General features: G+C 45.2%; 1 protein-coding gene across 1 annotated transcript in view; it reads right to left on the bottom strand.

Annotated features, from left to right (window-relative positions):
* The window catches only part of SLC26A9 (solute carrier family 26 member 9), a 196,847-nt gene that overhangs the window by 71,745 nt on the left and 101,477 nt on the right, over positions 1-23,625 (bottom strand). Inside the window, exons 8-10 of the mRNA XM_086923425.1 lie at positions 14,354-14,506; positions 8,044-8,126; positions 5,908-6,055 (exon numbers count right to left, since the gene is read on the bottom strand). Of these exons, the coding sequence (XP_086779551.1) occupies positions 5,908-6,055; positions 8,044-8,126; positions 14,354-14,506 (384 nt within the window). The remainder of the gene's footprint in view (positions 1-5,907; positions 6,056-8,043; positions 8,127-14,353; positions 14,507-23,625) is intronic.

Genomic DNA, 23,625 nt, shown 5'->3' with positions numbered 1-23,625 from the left:
TACTGAAAATTCACAGGTTTATTAACTACCCACCTTGCTTTTTAGGGACAGTGCGCTCTGGCTGGCAGCTAACTCCATCGCGGGCTCGTAGCGGCCGTGGCCGCCATCTTGGCTTGGGCTGGATCGCCCAACCCCACCCACGCCACTCCCCCCACACCGCGTCTCCATTTAGGAGCGCTTCCGACGTTACCCCAGCGATTGCGAGCAGCCCGGTGGCAGTGGGCTTGCTTGCAGGAGCTGAGGGCTACGTTAGTATTTTTAATATTTGCGCGCTGCCACGCTGACTGAGAGCGGAGGCACGCTTTCATTTTATTTCATTTTATTTCTGATTGCGACTTTTGTAATGTTCATTTCCTAACCTGTACTGAAAATTCACAGGTTTATTAACTACCCACCTTGCTTTTTAGGGACTGTGCGGGGCTGGCTGGCAGCTAACTCCATCGCGGGCTCGTAGCGGCCGTGGCTGCCATCTTGGCTTGGGCTGGATCGCCCAACCCCACCCACGCCACTCCCCCCATGCCATGTCTCCATTTAGGAGCGCTTCTGACGTTACCCCAGCGATTGCGAGCAGCCCGGTGGCAGTGGGCTTGCTTGCAGGAGCTGAGGGCTACGTCAGTATTTTTAATATTTGCGCGCTGCCACGCTGACTGAGAGCGGAGGCACGCTTTCATTTTGTTTCATTTTATTTCTGATTGCGACTTTTGTAATGTTCATTTCCTAACCTGTACTGAAAATTCACAGGTTTATTAACTACCCACCTTGCTTTTTAGGGACTGTGCGGGGCTGGCTGGCAGCTAACTCCATCGCGGGCTCGTAGCGGCCGTGGCCGCCATCTTGGCTTGGGCTGGATCGCCCAACCCCACCCACGCCACTCCCCCCACGCCGCGTCTCCATTTAGGAGCGCTTTCGACGCTACCCCAGCGATTGCGAGCAGACCGGTGGCAGTGGGCTTGCTTGCAGGAGCTGAGGGCTACGTTACTATTTTTAATATTTGCGCGCTGCCACGCTGACTGAGAGCGGAGGCACGCTTTCATTTTATTTCATTTTATTTCTGATTGCGACTTTTGTAATGTTCATTTCCTAACCTGTACTGAAAATTCACAGGTTTATTAACTACCCACCTTGCTTTTTAGGGACTGTGCGGGGCTGGCTGGCAGCTAACTCCATCGCGGGCTCGTAGCGGCCGTGGCCGCCATCTTGGCTTGGGCTGGATCGCCCAACCCCACCCACGCCACTCCCCCCACGCCGCGTCTCCATTTAAACGTCCCTTATGTGTCAGCGCAGCGGACGAGCGCAGCGGGCGCGCCGTAGACGCGCCGGAGTCACGCCAGAGTCCAGCCCGTCTGCGCCCGTCCGTGGCTGGCCGGGGCAAGGGGCACCTCCTAATGTTCCACTGCTGACTTATTCCTCCCCCGGTCTTCTTTCGCACTGGACCCCTGGCACCATTAGTTCGTCTGTTTCCGGTCTGCTGAAACACCTAGGTCTCCTTTCTACTCTACCGCCCATCCCTCCTGCTGTCATATCAGGTCTGTCCCCCTTGTCCTGTACTGTTCCCCCCACTCTCTCCCTTCTACCTGCCCCCCATATTCCGACCTTCAACACCACGGCCGTGCTTCTCAACACCAGATCAGCAGTCAGCCATCAGTATGAGATATTTGACTACATCGACACCCATAAACCGGATCTCCTGTTTCTAACAGAGACCTGGTTTAAAGCCGACTCCCTGCCCAACGTCTTAGCAGCACTACCTCCCTCATACTCTACCATCCGAGCGGATCGACCGGAGGGCAGAAGAGGCGGTGGAGCGGCCCTGATAGCTCATACCGATTTCCATTTTCAGATTCTTCCCTCTCCCCCCATTCCTGAAGTCGACTGCTTGATAATTCGCGCTACTTCTCACTCGGCTCCCCTAACCGCTGTTCTTATCTACCGTCCCCCCCACCCCACTCCCACTTTTGTCTCCAGCCTTCAGTACATTCTCGCAACACTGGTAGTAAACAACTCGTCAGTGTTGCTCCTAAGCGACCTAAACTTCTGGCCCAATGATCCTGCCGAAAGCCCCCTTTCTAAAGAATTTACCGACCTTATGATCAGCCTCAACTTCACCCCCCACGTCCACAGCCCTACCCACGTACATGGCCACTCGCTCGACCAGGTCTGGACCCTGAATATCCCCGTTACTCCTCCTACTATTTCCCCCTGCTCCTGGTCTGACCATTTTTTAATTTCTTTCTCCCTTGCCTTAGCCCCAGCCGCCAAACCTTCTCTCTCCAAGAACACCTGGGTTAGAAAATGGGGTAAAGCTGACATGCCATCCCTCTGCTCATCTCTAGCCAATTCCAGCCCTGATCTCTCCGGCCTCGCCGCCCCGGTCCAACTGACTACCATCAACAACTGGTTGTCCCAAGCAGGCGACGACTTTGCTCCCTTGAGGCGGATCGAGGTTAAGCGAACCCATGCTGCTAACCGCTGGTTCACCCCTGACCTCAAGGAGAAGAAACTGGCCGCACGCAGAGCAGAGCGCGCATGGAGAAGAGAATACTGTCCCGCAAAAAAAACCACTTACCTCTCCGTGCTTAAGATATACAAGCAAGGTATCCTCGATGCTAAGACCATGTTCTACTCCAATAGAATACTGGCAGCAGAGTCACAAACCAAGGAAATCTTTGCTACGGTACACGAGCTTGCCTCCTCTAACAGAGCCACGGCTTCGATTCCCCCCTCCCAATCGCTTTGCGACTCGCTCAACGATATTTTTGTTGACAAGGTCGCAAAGATCAAGGCCAACATCCCCCTCCCTTCCCCCACATTCACCAACCCTTCCCCACCTGTTGTCACTTCTAAACTCACTTCCATCCCCCTCCTGACCAAAGCCACGCTCCTTCCTCTGCTTCAAAAGGTGAAGTCAGGTTCCCCCCTGGACTTTGCCCCCGCTCACATCCTGAAAGAAATCTTCCTAGCCTGTCCAACCCCTCCCCTCACACTTCTGAATGATTCACTCAGTAATGGAGTGGTCCCCACTGCCCACAAATTTGCGGCTGTTATCCCTATCTTAAAAAGCCCGGTGCTGACCCCTCATCCCCCTCCAACTACCGTCCCATCTCCCTCCTGCCGTACCTGGGTAAGGTCTTAGAAACCCATGTAACCAGCACCCTGAGCACCTATGTGGAAACCAACCACTGCCTCTCCCCCCGGCAGGCGGGCTTCCGCCCCCTCCATTCTACGGAGAAGGTGGTGATCTCAGTGATGGACAGCCTACGCGAGGGCATTGACATCAACCTCCCGCAGGCCCTCATTCTTTTAGACCTGTCCGCCGCTTTTGACACGGTGAACCATTCCATCCTTCTCACCCGTGTCAGGGCGGCGGGCATAGAGGGCCTGGCCCTCGCCTGGCTTGAGTCCTTCCTGAGTGATAGGGCCCAGGCAGTCCACCTAGCTGGTTTCACTGCTGCCTCCCGTAAGGTTGTATGCGGGGTCCCCCAAGGTTCCTCACTTTCCCCTCTTTTGTTTAATTTATACATCTACCCCCTTATTTTTATGTTACAGCAGCTTGAGGTCACGGTGTTCAATTACGCCGATGACCTCCAGCTAATTTTCAACCTTTCCCACTCCCCCTCTTCTTCCCAGGACGTTCAATCTGTCATGTTGTTCATCCAGGATTGGATGAACTGCAACCACCTCAAACTCAATCCGGACAAGACGGAGCTAGTCTTGACCGGAGGTGGTTGCAGTCCCTGGTCCCCTTCTCACTGGCCACTTTCACTTGGTGTTCCCCGGCTCCCTGTCCCCAAGGTCAAAACCCTGGGTATCTCCCTTAATCCTTCACTCTCCGTTCACTCACAGGTTAACTCGGTTGTTTCCTCCTGCTTCTTTTCCCTCAGAACCATTAGGAAGATTTCTCGCTTTTTCTCCCAACCTGCCCTAAAGATCATAATGATGGCTATGGTGCTCTCGCGCCTTGATTATGGTAACATCATTTACAACGGCGCTCCGGCCTACGCCATTCACCGACTGCAGCTAGTGCAGAACCAGGCCGCCCGCCTGATCTACGGCCTGCCCAAATTCCACCGTGCTACTCCCCTACTGCAGGCACTACACTGGCTGCCGGTGAAAGAGCGAGCCTTGTTCAAGCTTGGCTGTACCACCTTTCAGGCCAAAATGGGCACCGGCCCGGAGTTCATTTGCTCCGTTATTAAGCCTTACACACCGGGCAGAGAGCTCCGTTCCACCCATCAGGCACTTCTAACCACCCACCGATTCAGAAAGAACAAGGCAGGCGGAACAAAATTTGCAGTTCTTGCTCCTGTGTTTTGGAACTCCCTTCCAGCGCAACTCCGCACGACACCTTCTTACACTGAGTTCCGGAAAGGTCTTAAAACCCTGCTCTTCTCCCGAGCCTACAATGTCTAAACTCCCTCCGCTCCTGTAGTCTCCTCGCAATCCAAAAGCGCCAAGAAACCGCGTGGTAGAAGCGCGCTATATAAATGTTTTTAAATTCAAATTAAATTCAAATTCATAGGGTGTCAGATATAACTCAGGGATGCCTCAGATTGCATTATGTTAGATACACAATCCCAAGGTGCAAAATGGATGCTAACACCTCCTGCTGCTATTTTCTTTTTTTCTCTATACTTCTTGCACAATTCCATCCATCCCAGCTGACATCTGAATCAGCAGTCCAAAAACCAGCAGATTCATGTTACACTGCATTCTGTGATTATATAAACTGAAAGGATGCACTCATCTGTTTTCCTGCTCCAGTGTTTGATGGTTAAGCAAAGGATTGAAGGTAGTGGAACGCAGGAGCACCTTCGGATTTCTCTGCTTGCGTTGCTTTTTAGGAACCAGATTGTCAATGTTACTGCTGCTATGTTAGTCCACGGTTCACAGTGCTCAAGCACTCTATATTGATAGCAGCTTCATTCATACACGTAGACATTGGGGCGAGGTTTTATGGGCTTATTTTGTATGGGCTTATAGGGCTTATTAAAGACTCTTCAAAGGTGTTTATTATAGTGACTAACATGTCTTAAGGCTGTTGGGAGAAAATGCACACATATGGCTCCAACTGCAAACCATCTTTCACTATTAGAGCATTATGAATGTCCCTTCATAAATGTACTATCCAAGCCCCACTTTGGAAATATTACCACTTGGAATAATTTGTGGGGTTTATTCCCATTAGCATATGGAAAAGATGCTTTGGGGTTATTAATAGGTATGCTCACTTATAAATGTTAATTTCACACCTCTCTGTGGGACAGCCCCATTCTATTATGGGGTGACTAAGTTGCTTATGGTAATTGGGCTTCCACCTTTTAAGGACTTGTTTGTTGCTTTCTAGGTTTAAAAGAAGGCAGGCAGCTTGGATGTCCAGCACTGGATGGTTGGAACAATGTAAAATGAATGACTTGTTATGGAGTTTGGCTTAAGTGGCTTCCCCCCAGTGTCATCTTGAGGATTTGTGTGGCCCCAGCAAGAAATATTTTGGGGGCCCCTGTTTGGAACTGTTTTGAATTATAGTATATTTTCCAAAATCCTAGCCCTGTGTTGGATAACAATATTGAATAATAAGTTAAAAGTTCAGATGCAAAAATCCACGAAAGTGAGTTAGAGAGAAAGTTTACTTTTCCAGGGGGCCCCTAGGAAGGTGAGGGCCCTGGGCAATTGCCCACTTTGCCCAAGCCTTAAAATGTCTCTGCTTTTCACCTCTGGCCTGAATGAAGCTGCTCATATGACCTACAGCTGGGCTCCACCAACAATTTGGTGAACCAGACTCTCACTGATTCAGTGGTGTCTCACTGTGTGTGAGTTACAGAATTTCAATCATAAAGCAGCAGCAATGTACGTCCAAGTACTGTTGGTATGAATGGTTTAAAAGAGCGGCCATTGATATGCTTTTTGTACCTGGTTTGGATCCACGTCATAGCCATGTTTAGCTCCTAGGGTTCGTCCCATTGCTAGGTTGATCACGTAGCCAACAACAGCGAGAGAGAAAGCTGTGCCAACCATGTGTCCCCACTTGCTAACCTCTGGAATCACAGGCGTTGGGAAGCTGCAACAAAGAATCAGAAAGTTACAAGCGGTATCGTCGGCAGCAGAAGAGTGGCTTTTCATAGCCTCAAAAGACACCAATAGTTAGTATCTTTGTAGGATATTAACATAGCTACCAACATTCACCATCTTCAACATACTGGATTAAGTGCTTGGTGAGCTTATAACCAGGGCCAGACTTGCTGTAGCGGGCATCAGGCGTTTCCCTGGGAGGCTGGAAGGGTGGGGGCCAGTTTTGGAGTGGTGGGGGCCGGTTTTGCAGCAGTGCTGCAACATCAGCCCCAAGTAATAAAACCAGCAGTGCTGAGGGCCGCTTTAGTTAAGCAGCATTGCTTCACACTTGCACCCTTGGCCACCCACTTTCACCTCAACTGTCCCTTGGGGGGGCGGTCCATTAAAATTGCCGCGGCTGATTTATGTTCTCAGTCAGGCCCTGCTAATAGCGTGCAGAGTTTGAAATAAATAAATAAATAAAAAGGGCAGGTACTCAAGCTTTGGTTTTGGCTCAACCTCCTGCCTCTTTCTTCTACTGTTTTACCATTGATCTCATTATTTCTCCCTTTTCTGCCTTTCTATCTCTTGGTCAAAGGCTGATGGTGAAAAATAAGTGCTGGTTGAGACAAATCGGGCACAAATGCTCATTAACTACACCACCAGCCTAAATTATGCACTGAAGCGAGACCTGTTTTAACTACCAATGGCAAAACATTAGTCTCAATACCTGCTGCTTCCTCCTCAGATTGGGTCAATGAGGGTCCATCTAAAAATGTAATTTGAAATGCATCTTTTGCCATAAATGATGAAATAGGATCATTGAAGGGATCTATTCTATAACTTTCTATTGAAAGGCCTTCTGGACAATGAAATATCTTTTCCAACTTTGCAATCAAACAAATAAAAGTTGCTCATATGACCTACAGCTGGGCAGTTGCTCGCACCTTCCTTTTTAAAAAAAAAAATCTTTATTGCTATTTTTGTTTATCACGCAGCCCCAACCATCTAGCAACCTCCCGCCACCATTCCAAGACAAAAACAAGCAATTTCATCTGTAGGGATATTACATATATCAAATAAAGCCAATCACTGTAGCTTAATTCATATAGCACCACAAGGCATGAAGAATAGCAATAGAGTAAAACAGAATGGCAAATCCATAGTGGGATCCATCTATACAAATATTGGGATAACCCCAGGCTGTCCCCGTTCAACCCCCAGTGTCCGGTTCCCCAAGCAAGGCATCTCCATCCAAGTCACTAATCCGTGCCCTCAAAGGTGCCCATATTTCCAACCCTTTTTTCTATGCCACCCTACCCTTCAGAGCATAAACCGCTGATTCCAACAGATATATGGCCAATAGTCTATCCATCCACTGTTTCCTAGTAGGCGGAACCAATTCTAGCCATCCAATGGCCAGACAGAGCCTTAAAACTGTCATGGCTTTGAACATAAAAGTATGGACATGGCTTGGAGCCACTTCCTCACCCACCCCTAACATAATTAGCTGGGGAGTAATTGCTATCCGTAGCCCTAGCCGTATCTCAAACATTCTACAGATATCCTTTTTGAGACTCTCAAGCATTCTACCAATATCCTGCTGGCACCTTCCTCATGAAATGAATTAGGTGCAATGAGGAGATGTGATCTATCTTTCCAATGCACAAGACTTCACCAGCTATTGATGCGCTACGGGGCCCTCAGTTGCAGTATGGATTTATGACCAAAACTTGTTTCCAGGCTGCAGTTTCAAATGTCACTGCACCAGCTGCAACAAATTACATCATAGAATGAGAAGGTTTGAAAAACTTTTTTGTTGGGTTTCAAAATGTTTTGAGCCGGATGACACTGTCTCCTAATGGTCTGCGTGACTTCAAGACTCAAAGACGCCATATACAACCTACATTTACATTTCTTAGCCCTTTAAATCAGCTACAGGTGTTAGATGTGGTTTTGATCAGTAACTTGCTAAACCCTTTCTGATTGACTACTCACCCAAGGGGAATTTCACCAACAATGTTAATATCATATTTCTTAGGCAGGCCTAGACTTCCGGAAATTGCAGTGGAAACAATAACCTGAAAAAAACAATGAAAATACTAACATTTTAGACATAGAAAATGAAAATGGAAAAGGTAAATGTGTGTGAGGTGACATTAACATTGGTTGGGAACAATAAAAGAAGTATAGAATGATACAGTGTGAAGTTAGCATGCCATTAAATACAGGACTGATAACAGTTTGTTCATATGGACAACTTCAGCTCCCAAAAGATCCTTATTGCCGGTGAAGGCCCCCAGGCTTTTGTCATCCGTAACCTCTACATAGAGGCTCTTGGAGCTCTACTCACAGATGACAGCATCAAGGTTCAGCAATATGCTGATGATAGACAACTTTAAAGTCTCCTGTGCTTCAGACACCCAGCGCCTTAAACAATGCTAGCATATCCTCCAAACCATGAATGTCCAGCAGCTACCTGAAGCTCAACACAGCCAAGAGCGAATCCCTCTTATTTGCCAAAAACAATGAGCAAGAAATACCACCAACCTACCTCATTGATATGCACCTTGACTGCATCGAACACCAACTTTCACTGAATGCCAAGTCTCTTGGATACACCCTCGATATCAGTCTCAACCTCAAGGAATACATTGCAAAAATAAATGTCAGTCTGGTACCAGCTATTTCTTCTAAAGAAACCGTTTCTTCCAGAAAGTGAATTCTGAACTGCTGTTCAAACTCTTGTACTCTCCCATGGCATTTCAGACTCCACACTGACAACCACTAACTCTTGTAAAGGCACCCTTCACGCTCCGAAACATCACATCCAGGCCCTGAAGAGATATTATGACCACTACCATGATGGAGTGCTATTGCCTCTTCTGGCCGGCCTGCACCATCCTTAAAACGGGTTGCATTATTTTCTAAGCAATTATGATCAGAAGCCTGTAAAATCTTGCGGGCAAGCTCACCATCTCTGTTGGACCTTGTCACACTTGTGGCCAGGACTCATCAGGTTGGAGTCTAAGAAGTGTACAAGGGACAAAATGCAAGGCAGCAGGCCATTTCCATTTATGCACCCAGGATCTGGAACAACATCCTCCTATCCATCAGGCCTCCTGAAAGCAGTACCAATATAGGGTGGCGTTGAAGGAGCATCTCTCTAAAGAACACTACACCCCAATTCGATAAGAATCCAGAAACCTACTACCTCTCCCATCACTCGTTGACTGTGTGATTGTATTAGATCCTGTACAGTGCTCTAGTACCTTTTGGCATGAAAAATTGAATAAAGGAAAGTAAAAAAGAGAGGAGTGAAAATCTACATTTATTGTTAGACGTTGAAGTGTGTTTTGAAGAAAAATAATTGGACTATATGTGTGACTTAAAATGGGTGATTTGTGCTCACAATGCCTTTAACGTTGGTAGTAGGACACTGTTCCTGAGAAGGGCAAGGTAGGAGAAGGAGCTTTTGGAGCATCTAAACCCCTACAATAAAACTAAACTCCTTACTTACAATCTAATGAAGAACTCTTCAGACTGACCATCTGCTTCCATCTTGCCCTCATCTTGTCATGCATTTTACAACAGTTTCTCATGAAGAAATCTCAAAACTTCTCTTAGTCACCAAATCAGGAACTCCGTTGGACCTATGCCCTCCCAGAGTAATTCATATGATAGTGGAGACAGTTGCTCGCCCACTTATGGAGGTACTTAATACTGCCATTGAAACAGGGATTTTTCCTAAGTTCAATTTTACATCTATTTAAGTCAAACTTAGATAAAACAGACCCAGGGAGCTATCGTCCTATCTCCCGTTTGCCTTTTCTAGCAAAAATCCTGGAGAAACGTATGAACCGAGAATTAGCTAATTTTAACGAGAATAACCACGTTTTTGACTCCACCCAATATGGCTTCAGAAGTAAGCATAGCACTGAACTGGCCTTAATCACCACAACAGAAGAAATCAGACGTTCAGTTGACAATGGAGGCTCAGCAGCTCTGATATTGCTGGATTTGTCAGCTGCCTTCGATACGGTAGACCACGGTATCCTAATAAATTGGCTTCAAGAAGTAGGGATAGCAGGCTTAGCTCTTGCACTCCTCAGATCTTTTCTGTCAAATCGTGAAAATGTTTGTAAAGAAGATGGCTTTAAATCATAGTGCTCCAGGCTCCCATGTGCGGTGCCACAGGGCTTATCTCTAAACCCTACCCTATTTAATATATATGTCAGACCTCTAGCACATCTGTTCAAAGCCCATGGCTTCGAGTTAGTATCATATGCAGATGATACTCAGATCATTGTATCTATCACAAGCAAAAACTACGACACAGCCCAAAATTTGTAATGAGTGCATGAGACGTGTAAGCGGATGGATGGCAGAGAATTGCCTGAATTCAAATAAAACAGAAGAACTGCTCTTTGGTAGAGACACATCTTTCTGTTCCTCAGAATTGTGGCCAGCGGAGTTGGGCACTCTTCCCACCCCAGCTACCAAAGCCAAAAATCTTGGAGTAATTATTGACACCATTCTATCTTTCTCTCATCATGTAAAGATACTTGACTCAACAATCTATTTTACCCTGAAAATTCTGAGGAAAATCTTTCTATTTATACCAGCAGATTTACAGAAAACAGTGGTGGCTCTGGTTCTGTCTAAGCTTGATTATTGTAATAGGCTTCTGGTTGGAGCAAACAAAACAGTAGTGTCAAAACTGCAGGTACTCCACAATTCCACAGCTCGATTGATCTTTGGCCTAGCCAAATATTCATCAGCCAAACATGCCATTAATACCCTACATTGGCTACCTGTGGAGAAGCGAATCAAGTTTAAGGCATTATGAATCAGCTTTAACCCCTTCGACGCTCATGACGAGCTTAGCTCGTCATGAGGTACGCCTGTCGTACGCTCATGACGAGCTCAGCTCGTCATGTAACGCAGGTTTTTTAAAAACTCACGCACAGCGGGAAAAAGGCCCGCGCACATGAGGTTATGGCACTGCATAACCTAGGCCCTGCCTACTTGACAGATCGCTTCCAATGGTACATCTCAATACATACCATTCGGTCGGCCTCTCTGAAGCTGGTGAAAGAACCACATTTCCGACTTCATAGATGGGGTGGAAAAAGCTTCACAAGTATCACAACCAGATGGTGGAATAAGCTACCAATAAAGTAAAAAAGTAAAAAAATTCTCCTGACCTACTTTCCTTTAGGAAAGGACTCAAAACCCGGCTACATACTTTATAACCTCTTTTCAAGCACTAGAGCCTCAATATCTCTCTGGTATGTTGTGTGTTGAGCTGCTAAGCGCCTCTGACGCCCTAGGGTAGTGGTGAGCTATATAAATATATAAAATAAATGATGCTCTGATTGAACAATGGCTTCAAATACAGCATCCGGTTGGGTGGGTACCTGTTTTGACATCTTTCTTATTTATCAATCACCTAAACCCCACCTAGCCAGGATGAAGCAGGCTTATCATCTAGTGAACAAAAGTTTATTAAGCAGTATATATGAAAAAATCCTTTTTTAACATCATCCTCTTTCTTCTACCAGCAACTATATGTTATCCCCTCAAGCATGCCAGTGTGCCTTTTCATTATGTCCCATCCTGTTCTGAAACAAGACCCATTCCATGTTTCACGTCAGAGTTTACTACTGTCCACTTGTCACTTCAAGGATTCTCCATGTACTCCATCATGCAGATAGCTGGAGGAGGGAGATTAGCAACTCTCACTTGCACTGTGCTGCAGCCAGCTCACTTCTGTTCTGTGTTGGTGTGAACTGGAAGGAGAGATTCTGATGGATACTTCTAACCGCAAATACCTGGCCTAGTGAATATTACCAAGTGCCAGACTGCTGTGAGCACTGTTAAAGGTTATTTTTTGGCCCTTTCAGCCTTTTTACATTTGCCGAACAAGCACACTTGTTCAAATCAGTTTTTGTGATGAGCTTAATTAAACATTTGCAGGATATTTTTCAACAAAGTCCTTAGTGATGCCACTGGGACTTAAATATGGTTCTCACTTTTTGCATGTGTACCCCTCTTGAACCAATGCACACTTGTTCATTGCACTTTCTTACTTTAAAAACAGTGTTTCTGGTCATGATAACATCCACATGTCCGGTGTGTGAGCTTCAGGCCCTATCAGCCCAGCCTCCATATACAAACCTTTTTCCATACAAACTGGTGTTAGGAACTTGAGCTTGTGGCAATGTCTTTTCATGTCACACTCTTCCAAGCTCATCCCTCAAAACAGGAAGGGAGACTCCATCATTTGGATCCCGAGAGAGTGCTCAGCTTTTACATCAATTGCACTAAGGAACATCAGGTGGATAATCAGCTCTGTATGGGATTCTCTGGGGCAAAGAAGCACAAGGCTGTGCAGAAACAGATCATCTCTCAATAGAGAGCCCTCTGCATTAAGATCTGCTTCACATTAGTTAAGAAGCAGCCTCCAGAGGTCTGAGGGTTCATTCTGCCAAGGCTGCTACAGCTGATTGGCATGCGGAGTGTTTGTCCTGAAAATCTGTCAGGCCGCTATGTGGGCATCAGGGCACATCTTCATGAAGCAAATTCACACTGAGTACAAAATCCTCTATAACAGCAGGTTCAAACTATGAATTTGCTGTTTGATTGTTGTTGGAACAATATGCTGGCATCATTCCAAGAACATGTCCCTAAGCTACCTGGACACCCCATGTCATATATAGGTAAAGTGCCTAATCTGATCAGAACTTGTTACATGGCACTTTTGCTTCTTTCCTGTCCTTATCCTTGTCTCTGTTTACAGACATCCCCTTTCCTCTGCATGTGGTTTAATCATGTATGATTTTTAGTGGGTTACTTTAGTTTTGAAGGCAAAGTGTGTAGAATGGTTTTCGCACCAGTGCCACTAAGAACACTCTTGTAAGTCTCTCTGACCACATCTGGCTTGTTGTGCCCACCCTTGCAAAAGTAACATTTGGATTTCACATTAGTAACAGATCTGCAAAGAAACCTGGGCCTAGATGTAGGTAATTACATTTTACCACTTCTTAAATACCGAATTTTACCTATTCGGTATTTAAGAAGTGGTAAAATAGAGGGGGGGATGTAGGTATTACAGAATCGGTAAATACCGAATCGTTAAGATTCGGTATTTACCGATTCTGTAAATACCGATTCGGTAATGCCCATTGATTCCTATGGGCATTGAAGCCCATAGGAATCAATGGGCATTACCGAATCGGCATTTACGGATTCGGTAAATACCGATTCCAGCAAGGATGCAGGGGGTGTCACTTTGACACCCTCTAGCACCCCAAATACAGGCATGTGTGCCATGTGGCACACAGACATGCCCTAAGGGCATGTCTGTCTGTCACATGGCATAGGTGTGCATGCACACATGTGCATGCACACCTGGATTCGGTATTTTACCACCCAATTGGATTGGGTGGTAAAATACCGAATCTGAAAGGCCTTTGGGACTCAGAAGAGTCCCACCTACATCTAGAAGTTACCGAATCGGTAAAAATACCGATTCGGTAAATTTAAAGATTCGGTAAAATTGGCCCCCTACATCCCAAAAACCCATTTACCGGCCGGTAAATGGCCACCTACATCCGGCCCCTGATCTTCTAAGTATCTTCTGAAATTCTCTCAATATTAATTTCACAAAAACCACGTTATTTATTGCATCAAATGTTGATAATTGCAAATCAACTTTGACCAAGTATCCTTAATACATGATCATGCTGTTTGCAGATAATCTAGCAAAGATTATATAGAGCACCTTCCGGGGAGAAGATGTTTCACCACCATTGAGCCACATCCACTGATTGGCTTAAAAAAGAGAAAGTCAAGTCTAAAATTCAACACCTACACACAAAGAACCAGCCTCAAAGGCCCTTAAACATATGGCAGACAGGGTTTTACACTAGTGTCTTATTCTGAGACTGTGGTTCAAAAAATGCTGAATTGATCGAGAGAAAATCCTGTTTTGTTGCTTTGTCCTCCTGTTTGTAGATGCTGGCTGAGTTGTCGAGGAAATATCCTACAGTTACTAGACACATGAACATTTGGGCAACATGACAAACTAAAATACATTATTCTCTTTGGAAAAGCAAAATATTTAAATGTATCCAATAACATTAACCAATTTTGTCTTTGTGACTGACATCCAAGCTAATATGCCCATAGCTAGTGTTACGACTAATTGAATGCTGTTGCCAGGCAGCAATAATAAGGACAGAATAGAATAGGGTAGAAGAAGTCATAAGTAAATGCTACATCAGTATGCTGATTCCTGACTTACCACAATGATCTCCATTGGGATGGGGAAGCGTATCTTGTGTATGTATCTCAAATTCAGCTCTTTGACGACAATCAGAAGGACCATACTGACTATGGCAAAGATGAGAGATGCCACATTGGTATGGGGAAGATTCTTACAGATATCTATAAATGTCTAAATACAAAAAAAAGATATTTATTTTGCTACTCTTACTAGCATCTGTGAAGCATGGTGAAAAAAGGAGGCATTACACAATAAAATAACCAATATGATGTTCTGAATACAATTATTCTGACTCTTTACCATGAATGTACAAATCAATATTCAAGCAGGGATATCTTGTGTGCTAGTCAGATAGTTTGACTGTTCTGTGCTTAAAGATCTAACCTAAGGATCACAGGGTTCTGAATCTGACTCTCTGCTTTGCTGGTGCTCTTTTATGTGATCTCAGAGAGAGCAATATACAACACTTCTCTGAGGATAAGGATAAAATGTCTGTTAATTATCACATAATACAATAAACTAGGCTTATTGAGGCAGTGTTCAGGCTTTTCCTGCTTTTTTTTTATGAAGAGAGGGACAGAGGATCTTGACCTTTTGGCCTCTGTGGACTCCCACTGTTGGAGTCTGGGGATCCCTGCCTAAGCAATTTATATGACTTGAACTGCAAGTACACAAGCGTATAGAAGCACGTCTACATCAAACAAAAGCACACATTAAAAAATATTTGATTCCCAATACGAAAAATGAAAAAATCAATTTTTTTACTTAAGTTGGAAAGGTTGGAGCATGTCAAAAATTCGTTTTATTTCTTAATGCCAAAGCAATATGGTAGACTCTCTCCAATCACTTTGTCTTTTTTGCTCCTAACACATTTCACTTTTTGTTGGCCCATACCAGTGTTTCAGTTGTGGCCACCAATTTTCCATACTAGTGCCCGTTTGCTCTTTTCGTGCTGCTTGATGAATCAAGATAAGGATACCAACTTAATTTTTGGCATCCAATTTCATTACATTTCAATCAACTTTATTTCGGTTCAAGAATCCATTAAAGTGCACAGTGCAAAATCATTATAAAGATTTAAAAACATAATACATTTAAATCACAGCTCATTACAATATACGTATATAAAAAAATTACAATCATAATGCTTCTATTGTCAAAGTGCTGCCACAATACTGAGACAAAAACCAAAAGAACAAAATCCTCAAAAAGGTCCATAAAGGTGGCCTCATTAAGGGTCCGCTATGTCACCCGGATTGTCTGTATTATTTTCACGTGTGAGCAGCTCGAAAATATTCACAGAAATAAGTTGGCTAAAAATGCGCACTACAGTAGTTAAGGGGATAACATTTTAGAACAATAAAACCTAAATAGATGTCATTAGACTAATACATTTCTCCCAGATGTTCTTGGCGTAAAAAAGCTTGAACCATGCTGTTTGATGTTAGATTTGTGCTAGTTCAGGTCAGTCGAAGAATGTTCAAAGGCTGATATGCTTTCAGGTGGGATTGCCTACCTTTGTCACCATCATTGTTCTGTATTTCGACTTCTAACACCATATTTGTACAAAAATGCAGATATCATATTGTTCATTATATACTAATTGAATACATAACATTTAAAAAACCCTTAAAGACACAATACAAATTAATCATAGATTATCTCGGCAGGGACTGGTACAATATATGCCCACATAAAACCCATTCATCAATTAGAAAAATGTCATCTCAAATTCCGCTTCTCATATTGACTGGCCTAAATATTAGAGCTAAAATTGCCTTATTTTATTCAATTTAAAATCCTGAGTTCAAGACCATAACATCTATCTGCCAAATTTCAGATAAACCATTTTATTACACACCATATGGAAAACAGGTACCTTGAGACAGCAAAGACTATGGGATGAAAAGTGTCATAATTCAGTAATCTAAGGGCCATTTGGCAACTAGAGATCCCTAAATTCCTACAAATCTGGACTATCCACTTGTACCTATGATTTTTGTAGACTGGGCAGAAGAAAAGAACATGAGCCTCGGTGTCATCTAAAACTCCACATATAGGGCATTTCCGATCTTGCTCCCGACTCCAGGTGCTAGTAAAAACGCAAAGCGTGCTCCAATACTAAACAGGGTATAGTAGAGCCAGGGTAAGCTTTTTGTACCAGGTGAGTCCAATAGTTCCCCTAAGGCAAGTCTATATGCTATCAGCTCTGGAGTAGCCCAGATTTGCATCCAAAAGAGGAGAGGTCTTAATCCAATTCCCTCCAAAATAGGCCTCAATCCTATATCTAGCCAAAGCGGAATTAGGGGCGTGCTGGGGGAAAGATTCGCTATCTGCCTAATACAGTTGTTTTCCACCAGAAAGATCTCTTTCACAGGCTTATGCCCCCATAACTCTGCCCTACAGGTGATAGATTGGATTTTTTAAATCTTTACCAGGGGGTTAATAGGTTTAAAAAAGGAGGCCCCTTGTACTTTAGCAAGACCACAGGTGCTCCTTGCAAGTTTCAGCCTTTATTTCCATTTACTTAGACCCAGGTAGTCAAAAGTAGAGAACCTCTCCAAAGGGATTCCATTCAATAAAGGGCTAGCTCGTGTGAAGGGCACCGGATTAAGGACCATAAATTTAGTCTTGGTGACATTAACCTCAACACCCCACAAAGTACTAGGATCTTTTGCATGCTCATGGGAGATTTTGACAAAATTAAGGAGTTGTCTGCAAACATCAAGGCTGAGGTTTTGAAGGAACAGATCTTCGGAGCATCATTATCTCTTACCCTATTCAAAAAGTCCACCAATCCATTAATATACAGACAGAATAGAGTGGGGGACAATACACAGCCCTGACACACTCCCCTAGTCACAGGAAAAGGTTCTGAAAGCTTGCCTAAATTCCCACTTCGGACCTGTACAAAGGTTTCATCAAGCAACATGAAATGACAAAGTTAGGAAGGGACCCCCATATTGCTTAATACAGACCCAAGTTTGCCTCTGGGCCTAAATCAAAAACAAACTTTAAGTCCACAAAAGTTAGGTATGAACTACCACCCTCCAACACAGTTGCTCTCCAATAAAGGCGTTGGAGGCAGAACACCTGACCGATGGTAGAGTTTCATTTCCTAAAGCCTGCTTGTAATATACTTAGGGTACTATGGTCCACCATCCATTCTCGTAGCCTCTCCAGTATTATCCTGGCAAAAACCTTCAGCATTACATCTATTAGACTGATGGGTGTGTAGTTCTCAGGTAGCACGGGGTAACTTTTGCTTCTGCACCAGCCCGTGATTTAGAGATTTGCATTCCCCCCAATATAGCATTAAAAATAACCCGCAGATATGGGCCCCAGACTACTGGTTCTGCAAGATACAAGTCACTCGGTAATTTGTTGATGCCAGGTGCCTTGTGAGAAGCTATTTTGGATATGGCACTACGTACTTCTATGGCAGTGATGGGGGAAAGTCCTGCATATTGTCCTGGCTCTCCAGCCCATCATATAATGGCCGAATATGCCCATCCCATACTTTGGCTGCAATGTTGGGCTCAATGTTGGTTCTTCAATCCCTTTAAAATTATGAAGAGTTATGTAATTGTATTTAGGAAAGACCACAGATAGACAGTGCCAGAATAAGCTCTGTGGAGGCCCCTTGGTAGTCGAAATTGCAGCCCCTCCCGTGCAAATTATCTCCTAATACCCAGTGCACCGGATTTGTTTACAAACTGAAAGCTGCCAGAATATGAGCTTTTAAGAGACAAACTGTTATGTGAATCTGGTGTCTCTGGTTTATGTACTTTAAATCGTATTTTGATCTGTTGTCGCTGGGCCCCTAAAAGGAGTGGGGTTCATAGGCTGGTGCCTACTTTGCCTATTTCGTAATGCGGAACTGCAGATAGAGGGTGATTATTAATACATCTTTTATTTCACGCACTCCAGTCTAGGATTAGTTTTAATCGTACTAATGTAATGTGAATATTGACTCACTTTATTCTTGCATACAGTTAGGTTTTGCTAAAAGAAATTTGATAAAACTGATACATAGAGAATGTTTTTAGATTATGAGGCAATCACAGTACATATCGAGATTCGTTTCTGCTTTTGGCAGTATGTGACTGTTTAAATGGTTGGTGTTTTGGGTGTAATGTGCATTTATTATTGTAATAGTTTTAAGTGACCGAACAATAAAATTGTTTAGTTAGTTAATTAAGCAGGTAGAGGGTGCATTGGCAAATACTCATTATTCTATTTAGAGCTCAGTGAAGCATACCAGCCATTAGTCAACAACAGGTCGAGTACGGGTATGATGGAATAACATAATGTTACAGTTTAGTAGTATTTCCTTCATCATCATGGGATCGTCATCATCATTCATAACCAGTCAGCTAAAATAGCACTTATTACAGCCAGAAAAAAGAACCAAGTCTTTTGATCAGCATCTTTGTGGGAAGCTCACCCTACTTTAGCATCTGACCTACCATTAACACAATGCAATGAGGACTACGGGAGGCATTTACTGATGACCATATTGCAACAGGACACTTTTTTAGGTCGAGCCTGAGTCAGCGCGTATGTGCTGCTCTGGCAATCTGCTGTAGTAGAGTATGGAGGAGAAGCCAGCCCACTGCCTGCCCATATTTGTCATTGGCTTCTTTCTTTGTCCTTCGTAAATGCAGGCTCCTGGTTCAGTAATTGGCTTGTTAGTCCCGCCTTAGGACCACCTTGCTTCATTTGTTAACTCCCATGGCGACTGGCCCCTTTACCTCGCTTATTATATGGTACGTGTTATTTAGTCTGGAAGCACTATTTTGTTTAATGAGTTTCTCGCAGCAGGTACGACATGCGCTGCTTCAGCTGGTTTCTCTTTCTGTTCGCACCGAGGCAATCTCACGCCCAGCACTGTGACTGTCCCATGTGTTTACAGGCTGGGCAGAAATTGCTGCGTCTGCAGCATCACAAGGTGGTGGCATGCACAGAGGGAACAAACAGGCCTTCACCTGTGAACGCTTGGCCTCTTCCACCAGCACCAAGTGTGCCAGAAATTCGCAGGCTGCTTCTCACTTCTATTTTTTCTCCACAGCGCCAGATTTAGACTCTAGTATTAAAACTGCCGTTTAGGGGCGCCAGTCGAAACCGCCCCTGAACTTGTTTTCATCAAGGAAGCAATACATGCCCGACAAGGCTTCGTGATGAACAACTGTAATAGCCCACTGTCGCCACCTTCTGGCTACCTGGCTATCAGCCCCTTACAGAGAAGGAATTTGTTTTATGCACATATATTCAAATATGATAGTAAAGATTCTTAACACCAAGTGCTCTAGCAGGCGGCACAGCCCCTTTCCTGGCTCTCACTATAAAAAACAATTATGCAATGCATGGTCGACAAGCACGTCATCCTGAATGAGGCAGTCCTTCATTTGCTCGAGGTCAACTTTTTGTTCATTTAATTCATTTATGCGTTTTTTATGTAGCACGGACGCTACAATAAGTACAAGAAATGACAGGGAATAATCGTACGAAAGCAGACGTTAAGTTACATGAGGTAAAGTGACAATCGTGAAGCAAACAAAATACATGAGGTAGCAAACAGTGCATTGCAGAAGGGATAAGTGATAAGTGTGCAGGTTGCAAGAGAGACAGGGTACAATTGGAGGTAAATTACTGCAATATGTGCTAGACACTCAGGCCTAGAACAAACGTAATGTAGGCGATGGTGGCACTTGTGCAAGCAGCAAAGGCGAACAACGGTTACAAGGGAAAATACAGTATAATTAGAGGGGAAATACTGCAATACAACAGAGAACTGGGAATGACATTTGACGGCTACCGGCATCTGCTAGTGCGTGCTCTAACCAATCTCAAATAACGATCTTGCAGTGAGTTGCCAGGACATTCACTGTCATGATTATTACAGCACTGGACATGTCTTTCACAAGCCCACCACTTTGCTTGGACAAATATCACTGGTTTGCCATTATCAGCAGATACAATAATGCTAATAGTCACCTGCCGATCCCCCGTATAATATGTCCGGACAAAAACAACTAACCGCCAAGGAATCTCTGTAAGAGGTGTGGCTTTTGTAACTAAGGGCGTGGCCTAAGAACCGTATCTAAGCAATCCCCATCAGAGGTGCGGCTTATGTAACTAAGGGCATGTCCTAAGAACCGTTCTAAGAAATCTCCATAGTGGTGTGGTGAAGGGTACTAGGATAGAGGTGCACCTAAGGGCTTAGTAAAGGAGGAGAGACTAAATCACTCACCCAAAATGCAATGGTCACTATCAGGCTTAAGCATCTGAATAATGGGCTTAAATTAAGGGGTTACAACGGCAATGGTGGGTTCCAGGTGAAGGGTGCCTCTGTAATAGATCCCGAATGTGATGTGCGGGGATAAGTAACGCTACTAGGTAAACAAATACATGAGGTAGCTAACAGTGCATTACAGAAGGGAAAAGTGACAAGGGGCAGGTTACAAGAGAAACAAAGTACAATTGGAGGCGAAATACCGTGGCAAATGCTCCACAGGGACTTAAGAGAGGCCTCCCTGATGGTGCCCTAATTACACGTGCCGCACCATATAGAATTGTTGCCTTGTAAGAATGCCCTTAGGTTGGGTACACTTGTCTGGACTGGGGGTGAACATATCCCTCCTGGATGTACAAGTGGTACGAAACAGCGAAGTGAAGTAGCTAGGTGGGTGGGGGGCTCTGTCATCGACGGGGGCCTCCTCCAGAGCTGTGGCGGAGTCACCGGGCGATCTGGAAGCAGATTGAAAGTAGGGGTACCTCTGCGGCAGAAGGATACAGTCTAAATACCTCTGCCTGGCACAGTAAGGGTGCCTGAGCCAAGAACCTGGAGCCGAGGGGGTTCCAGGAAACAGCGTCGGCGCCCCGTTAGTCCTTCGCGCGGTCGGGGGGCCTGAACCGACCGGGGGTGTGCCTCATCGCTCCGCCCTGACAGGGGGGGCGGGAGTAGAATGAAATAAAGTGATGATTTACTGCACCGTCAGAGCATCGACTCGCCGTGCAAGATGGCTCCTTAGGCATGCGGGTCAGCGAGGGGCTGCCGCATTGGATCGACTGTAAGATGACCCACCTTATCAGCTACTTGTTGTACGAAATAAACCTGCACCACTGCTTTCCCACAAATATGTCTCATGAGTTTCCTTGGTATGTAAGTGTTAACGTGCGCAGTGTGGAGCGAGCGCTGGCGGTGTGGGCCCTATGCCGCTGGCCGCGCGACACAGAGGGGAGCATGGGCGAGACAGCGTCTTAGTACCCCACAACGCGCGAGAGGAGCCTACAGCGCACCAACCCCCCCTCCTCGCTGACGGCCAATGGGAGGGTGCTCCTAGGCGGGGGGCGTTCCCGGGGGGTTTTAGAGCAGGCCCAGCACGTTGCTCGGTCTTTCCTGCCGCGTCGGTGCCTTAGGCTGCTCTGCGCTGTTCCCACCCTAACACTGACCCAGCGGCAGAGCGGAGGGCGAAAGTTGTGAACTTTTAATGGTCATGTTTTGTGTTGCAGGCGGAGTCACAGGGCGATCTGGAAGCAGATGGACAGTAGGGGTACCTCTGCGGCAGAAGGATACAGTCTAAATACCACTGCCTGGCACAGTAAGGGTGCCTGAGCCAAGAACCTGGAGCCGAGGGGGTTCCAGGAAACAGCGTCGGCGCCCCGTTAGTCCTTCGGGCGGTCGGGGGGCCTGAACCGACCGGGGGTGTGCCTCATCGCTCCGCCCTGACAGGGGGGGCGGGAGTAGAACGAAATAAAGTGATAATTTACTGCACCGTCAGAGCATCGACTCGCCGTGCAAGATGGCTCCTTAGGCATGCGGGTCAGCGAGGGGCTGCCGCATTGGATCACCTGTAAGATGACCCACCTTATCAGCTACTTGTTGTACGAAATAAACCTGCACCACTGCTTTCCCACAATTATGTCTCATGAGTTTCCTTGGTATGTAAGTGTTAACGTGCGCAGTGTGGAGCGAGCGCTGGCGGTGTGGGCACTAGTGTGCCAGAAATTCGCAGGCTGCTTCTCACTTCTATTTTTTCTCCACAGCGCCAGATTTAGACTCTAGTATGAATTGGAGGGGGACAAACAAGAAATCCGATTGGCTGCAGTGGATTTCAAGCATCTCCGGGCCACTGAGCCACATATCTCCTCTCGTAAGTCAGTACTGCCATTAGCGGAAGCCTCTCGCACCTACATATATGTCCCGGCATTCCCTCACAGCAGCTCCAGGGGCTTTTCTACACCCGAGCCAACTAAGAATGTACAGAATGAAGAGAACATTGTTTATCTGCTTATTCATTCAAATTATCTGCTATCTCTACTTCAAAGGCTCCATCTAGTCCTCCACATAAAACCAAGAATCCAGCACTAGCCGAGAGGCGGAAAGGGTCAGGAGGCAAAAGCGTGTACATTTTACAATGTTCTGTCGCCCTTTATGGGATACAGTAAATAATTAGAGGCTAGGCTCAAAAATACTTGGGAGGTAAAGCGACAGTGACGCCACGACTCAACTGCACCCACACTGCGTCTTTTTTTCGTGTTCCTATAGGCTGACAAGGCTCCATGGGGTCAGAAGCAGCCTAAAAGCCGCATGTTGATGCTACATAAATCACAAATATATTGGAAAGGAAGCTTGAGGCAATATTTTATGGCAGACAAAGCTTCCCCCGCCTCGCTATCCAAAGCTACATCTTTGTTGATGTTATGCTTCCAATCAGATCTTAGCATTCAATCTGTTGGGTCCACGGATCCTCCACGGCATGATATATATACATACATTTTGAACCTTCATTTCTCTATTGGCCCAAAAATTTATCATGTATTTTTTAAAAATGGTACTTTGGATCTGCGGTGAAATAACAAATAAAACAAGCCTTTGCAATGCAATAGGTCTCGCATGTACGCAAGTTTAAGCTATTGGCATTGTAAATGACAATGCCTTTTATTTATGTTTTAAAAACCAAAACATAAATAAAAGGCATTGTCGTTTACAATACCGATAGCTCAAACCTGGTAAATGCGAGACCTATTGCAAATGTTTGTTTACATTGGAATGCTCACGTTGGCCACTGGGTTGTAGCTTTAACTTTCCGTTCATCCAGGAGGAGACGCATGTCAAGTTTTGCCATAGCACTCCCGCTCGACGATGAGCTCTTTTGATACATGAGCCCTTCTTGTGCTCAGTATGAAACAACTTTCTGGGGTATCTCACTTGTGCAAAGATGCCTTGCTTGAGCAGATGAAGCAGCAAAATATTCCGACGGATGATCTGTTTGTTTAATATGGGC

Source organism: Lissotriton vulgaris, chromosome 5 (assembly GCF_964263255.1).
Source record: "Lissotriton vulgaris chromosome 5, aLisVul1.2, whole genome shotgun sequence".
Classification (NCBI taxonomy): Eukaryota; Metazoa; Chordata; class Amphibia; order Caudata; family Salamandridae; genus Lissotriton; species Lissotriton vulgaris.
The sequence above is the reverse complement of the archived record's forward strand: the minus strand, read 5'-3'. Positions and strand labels throughout refer to the sequence as shown.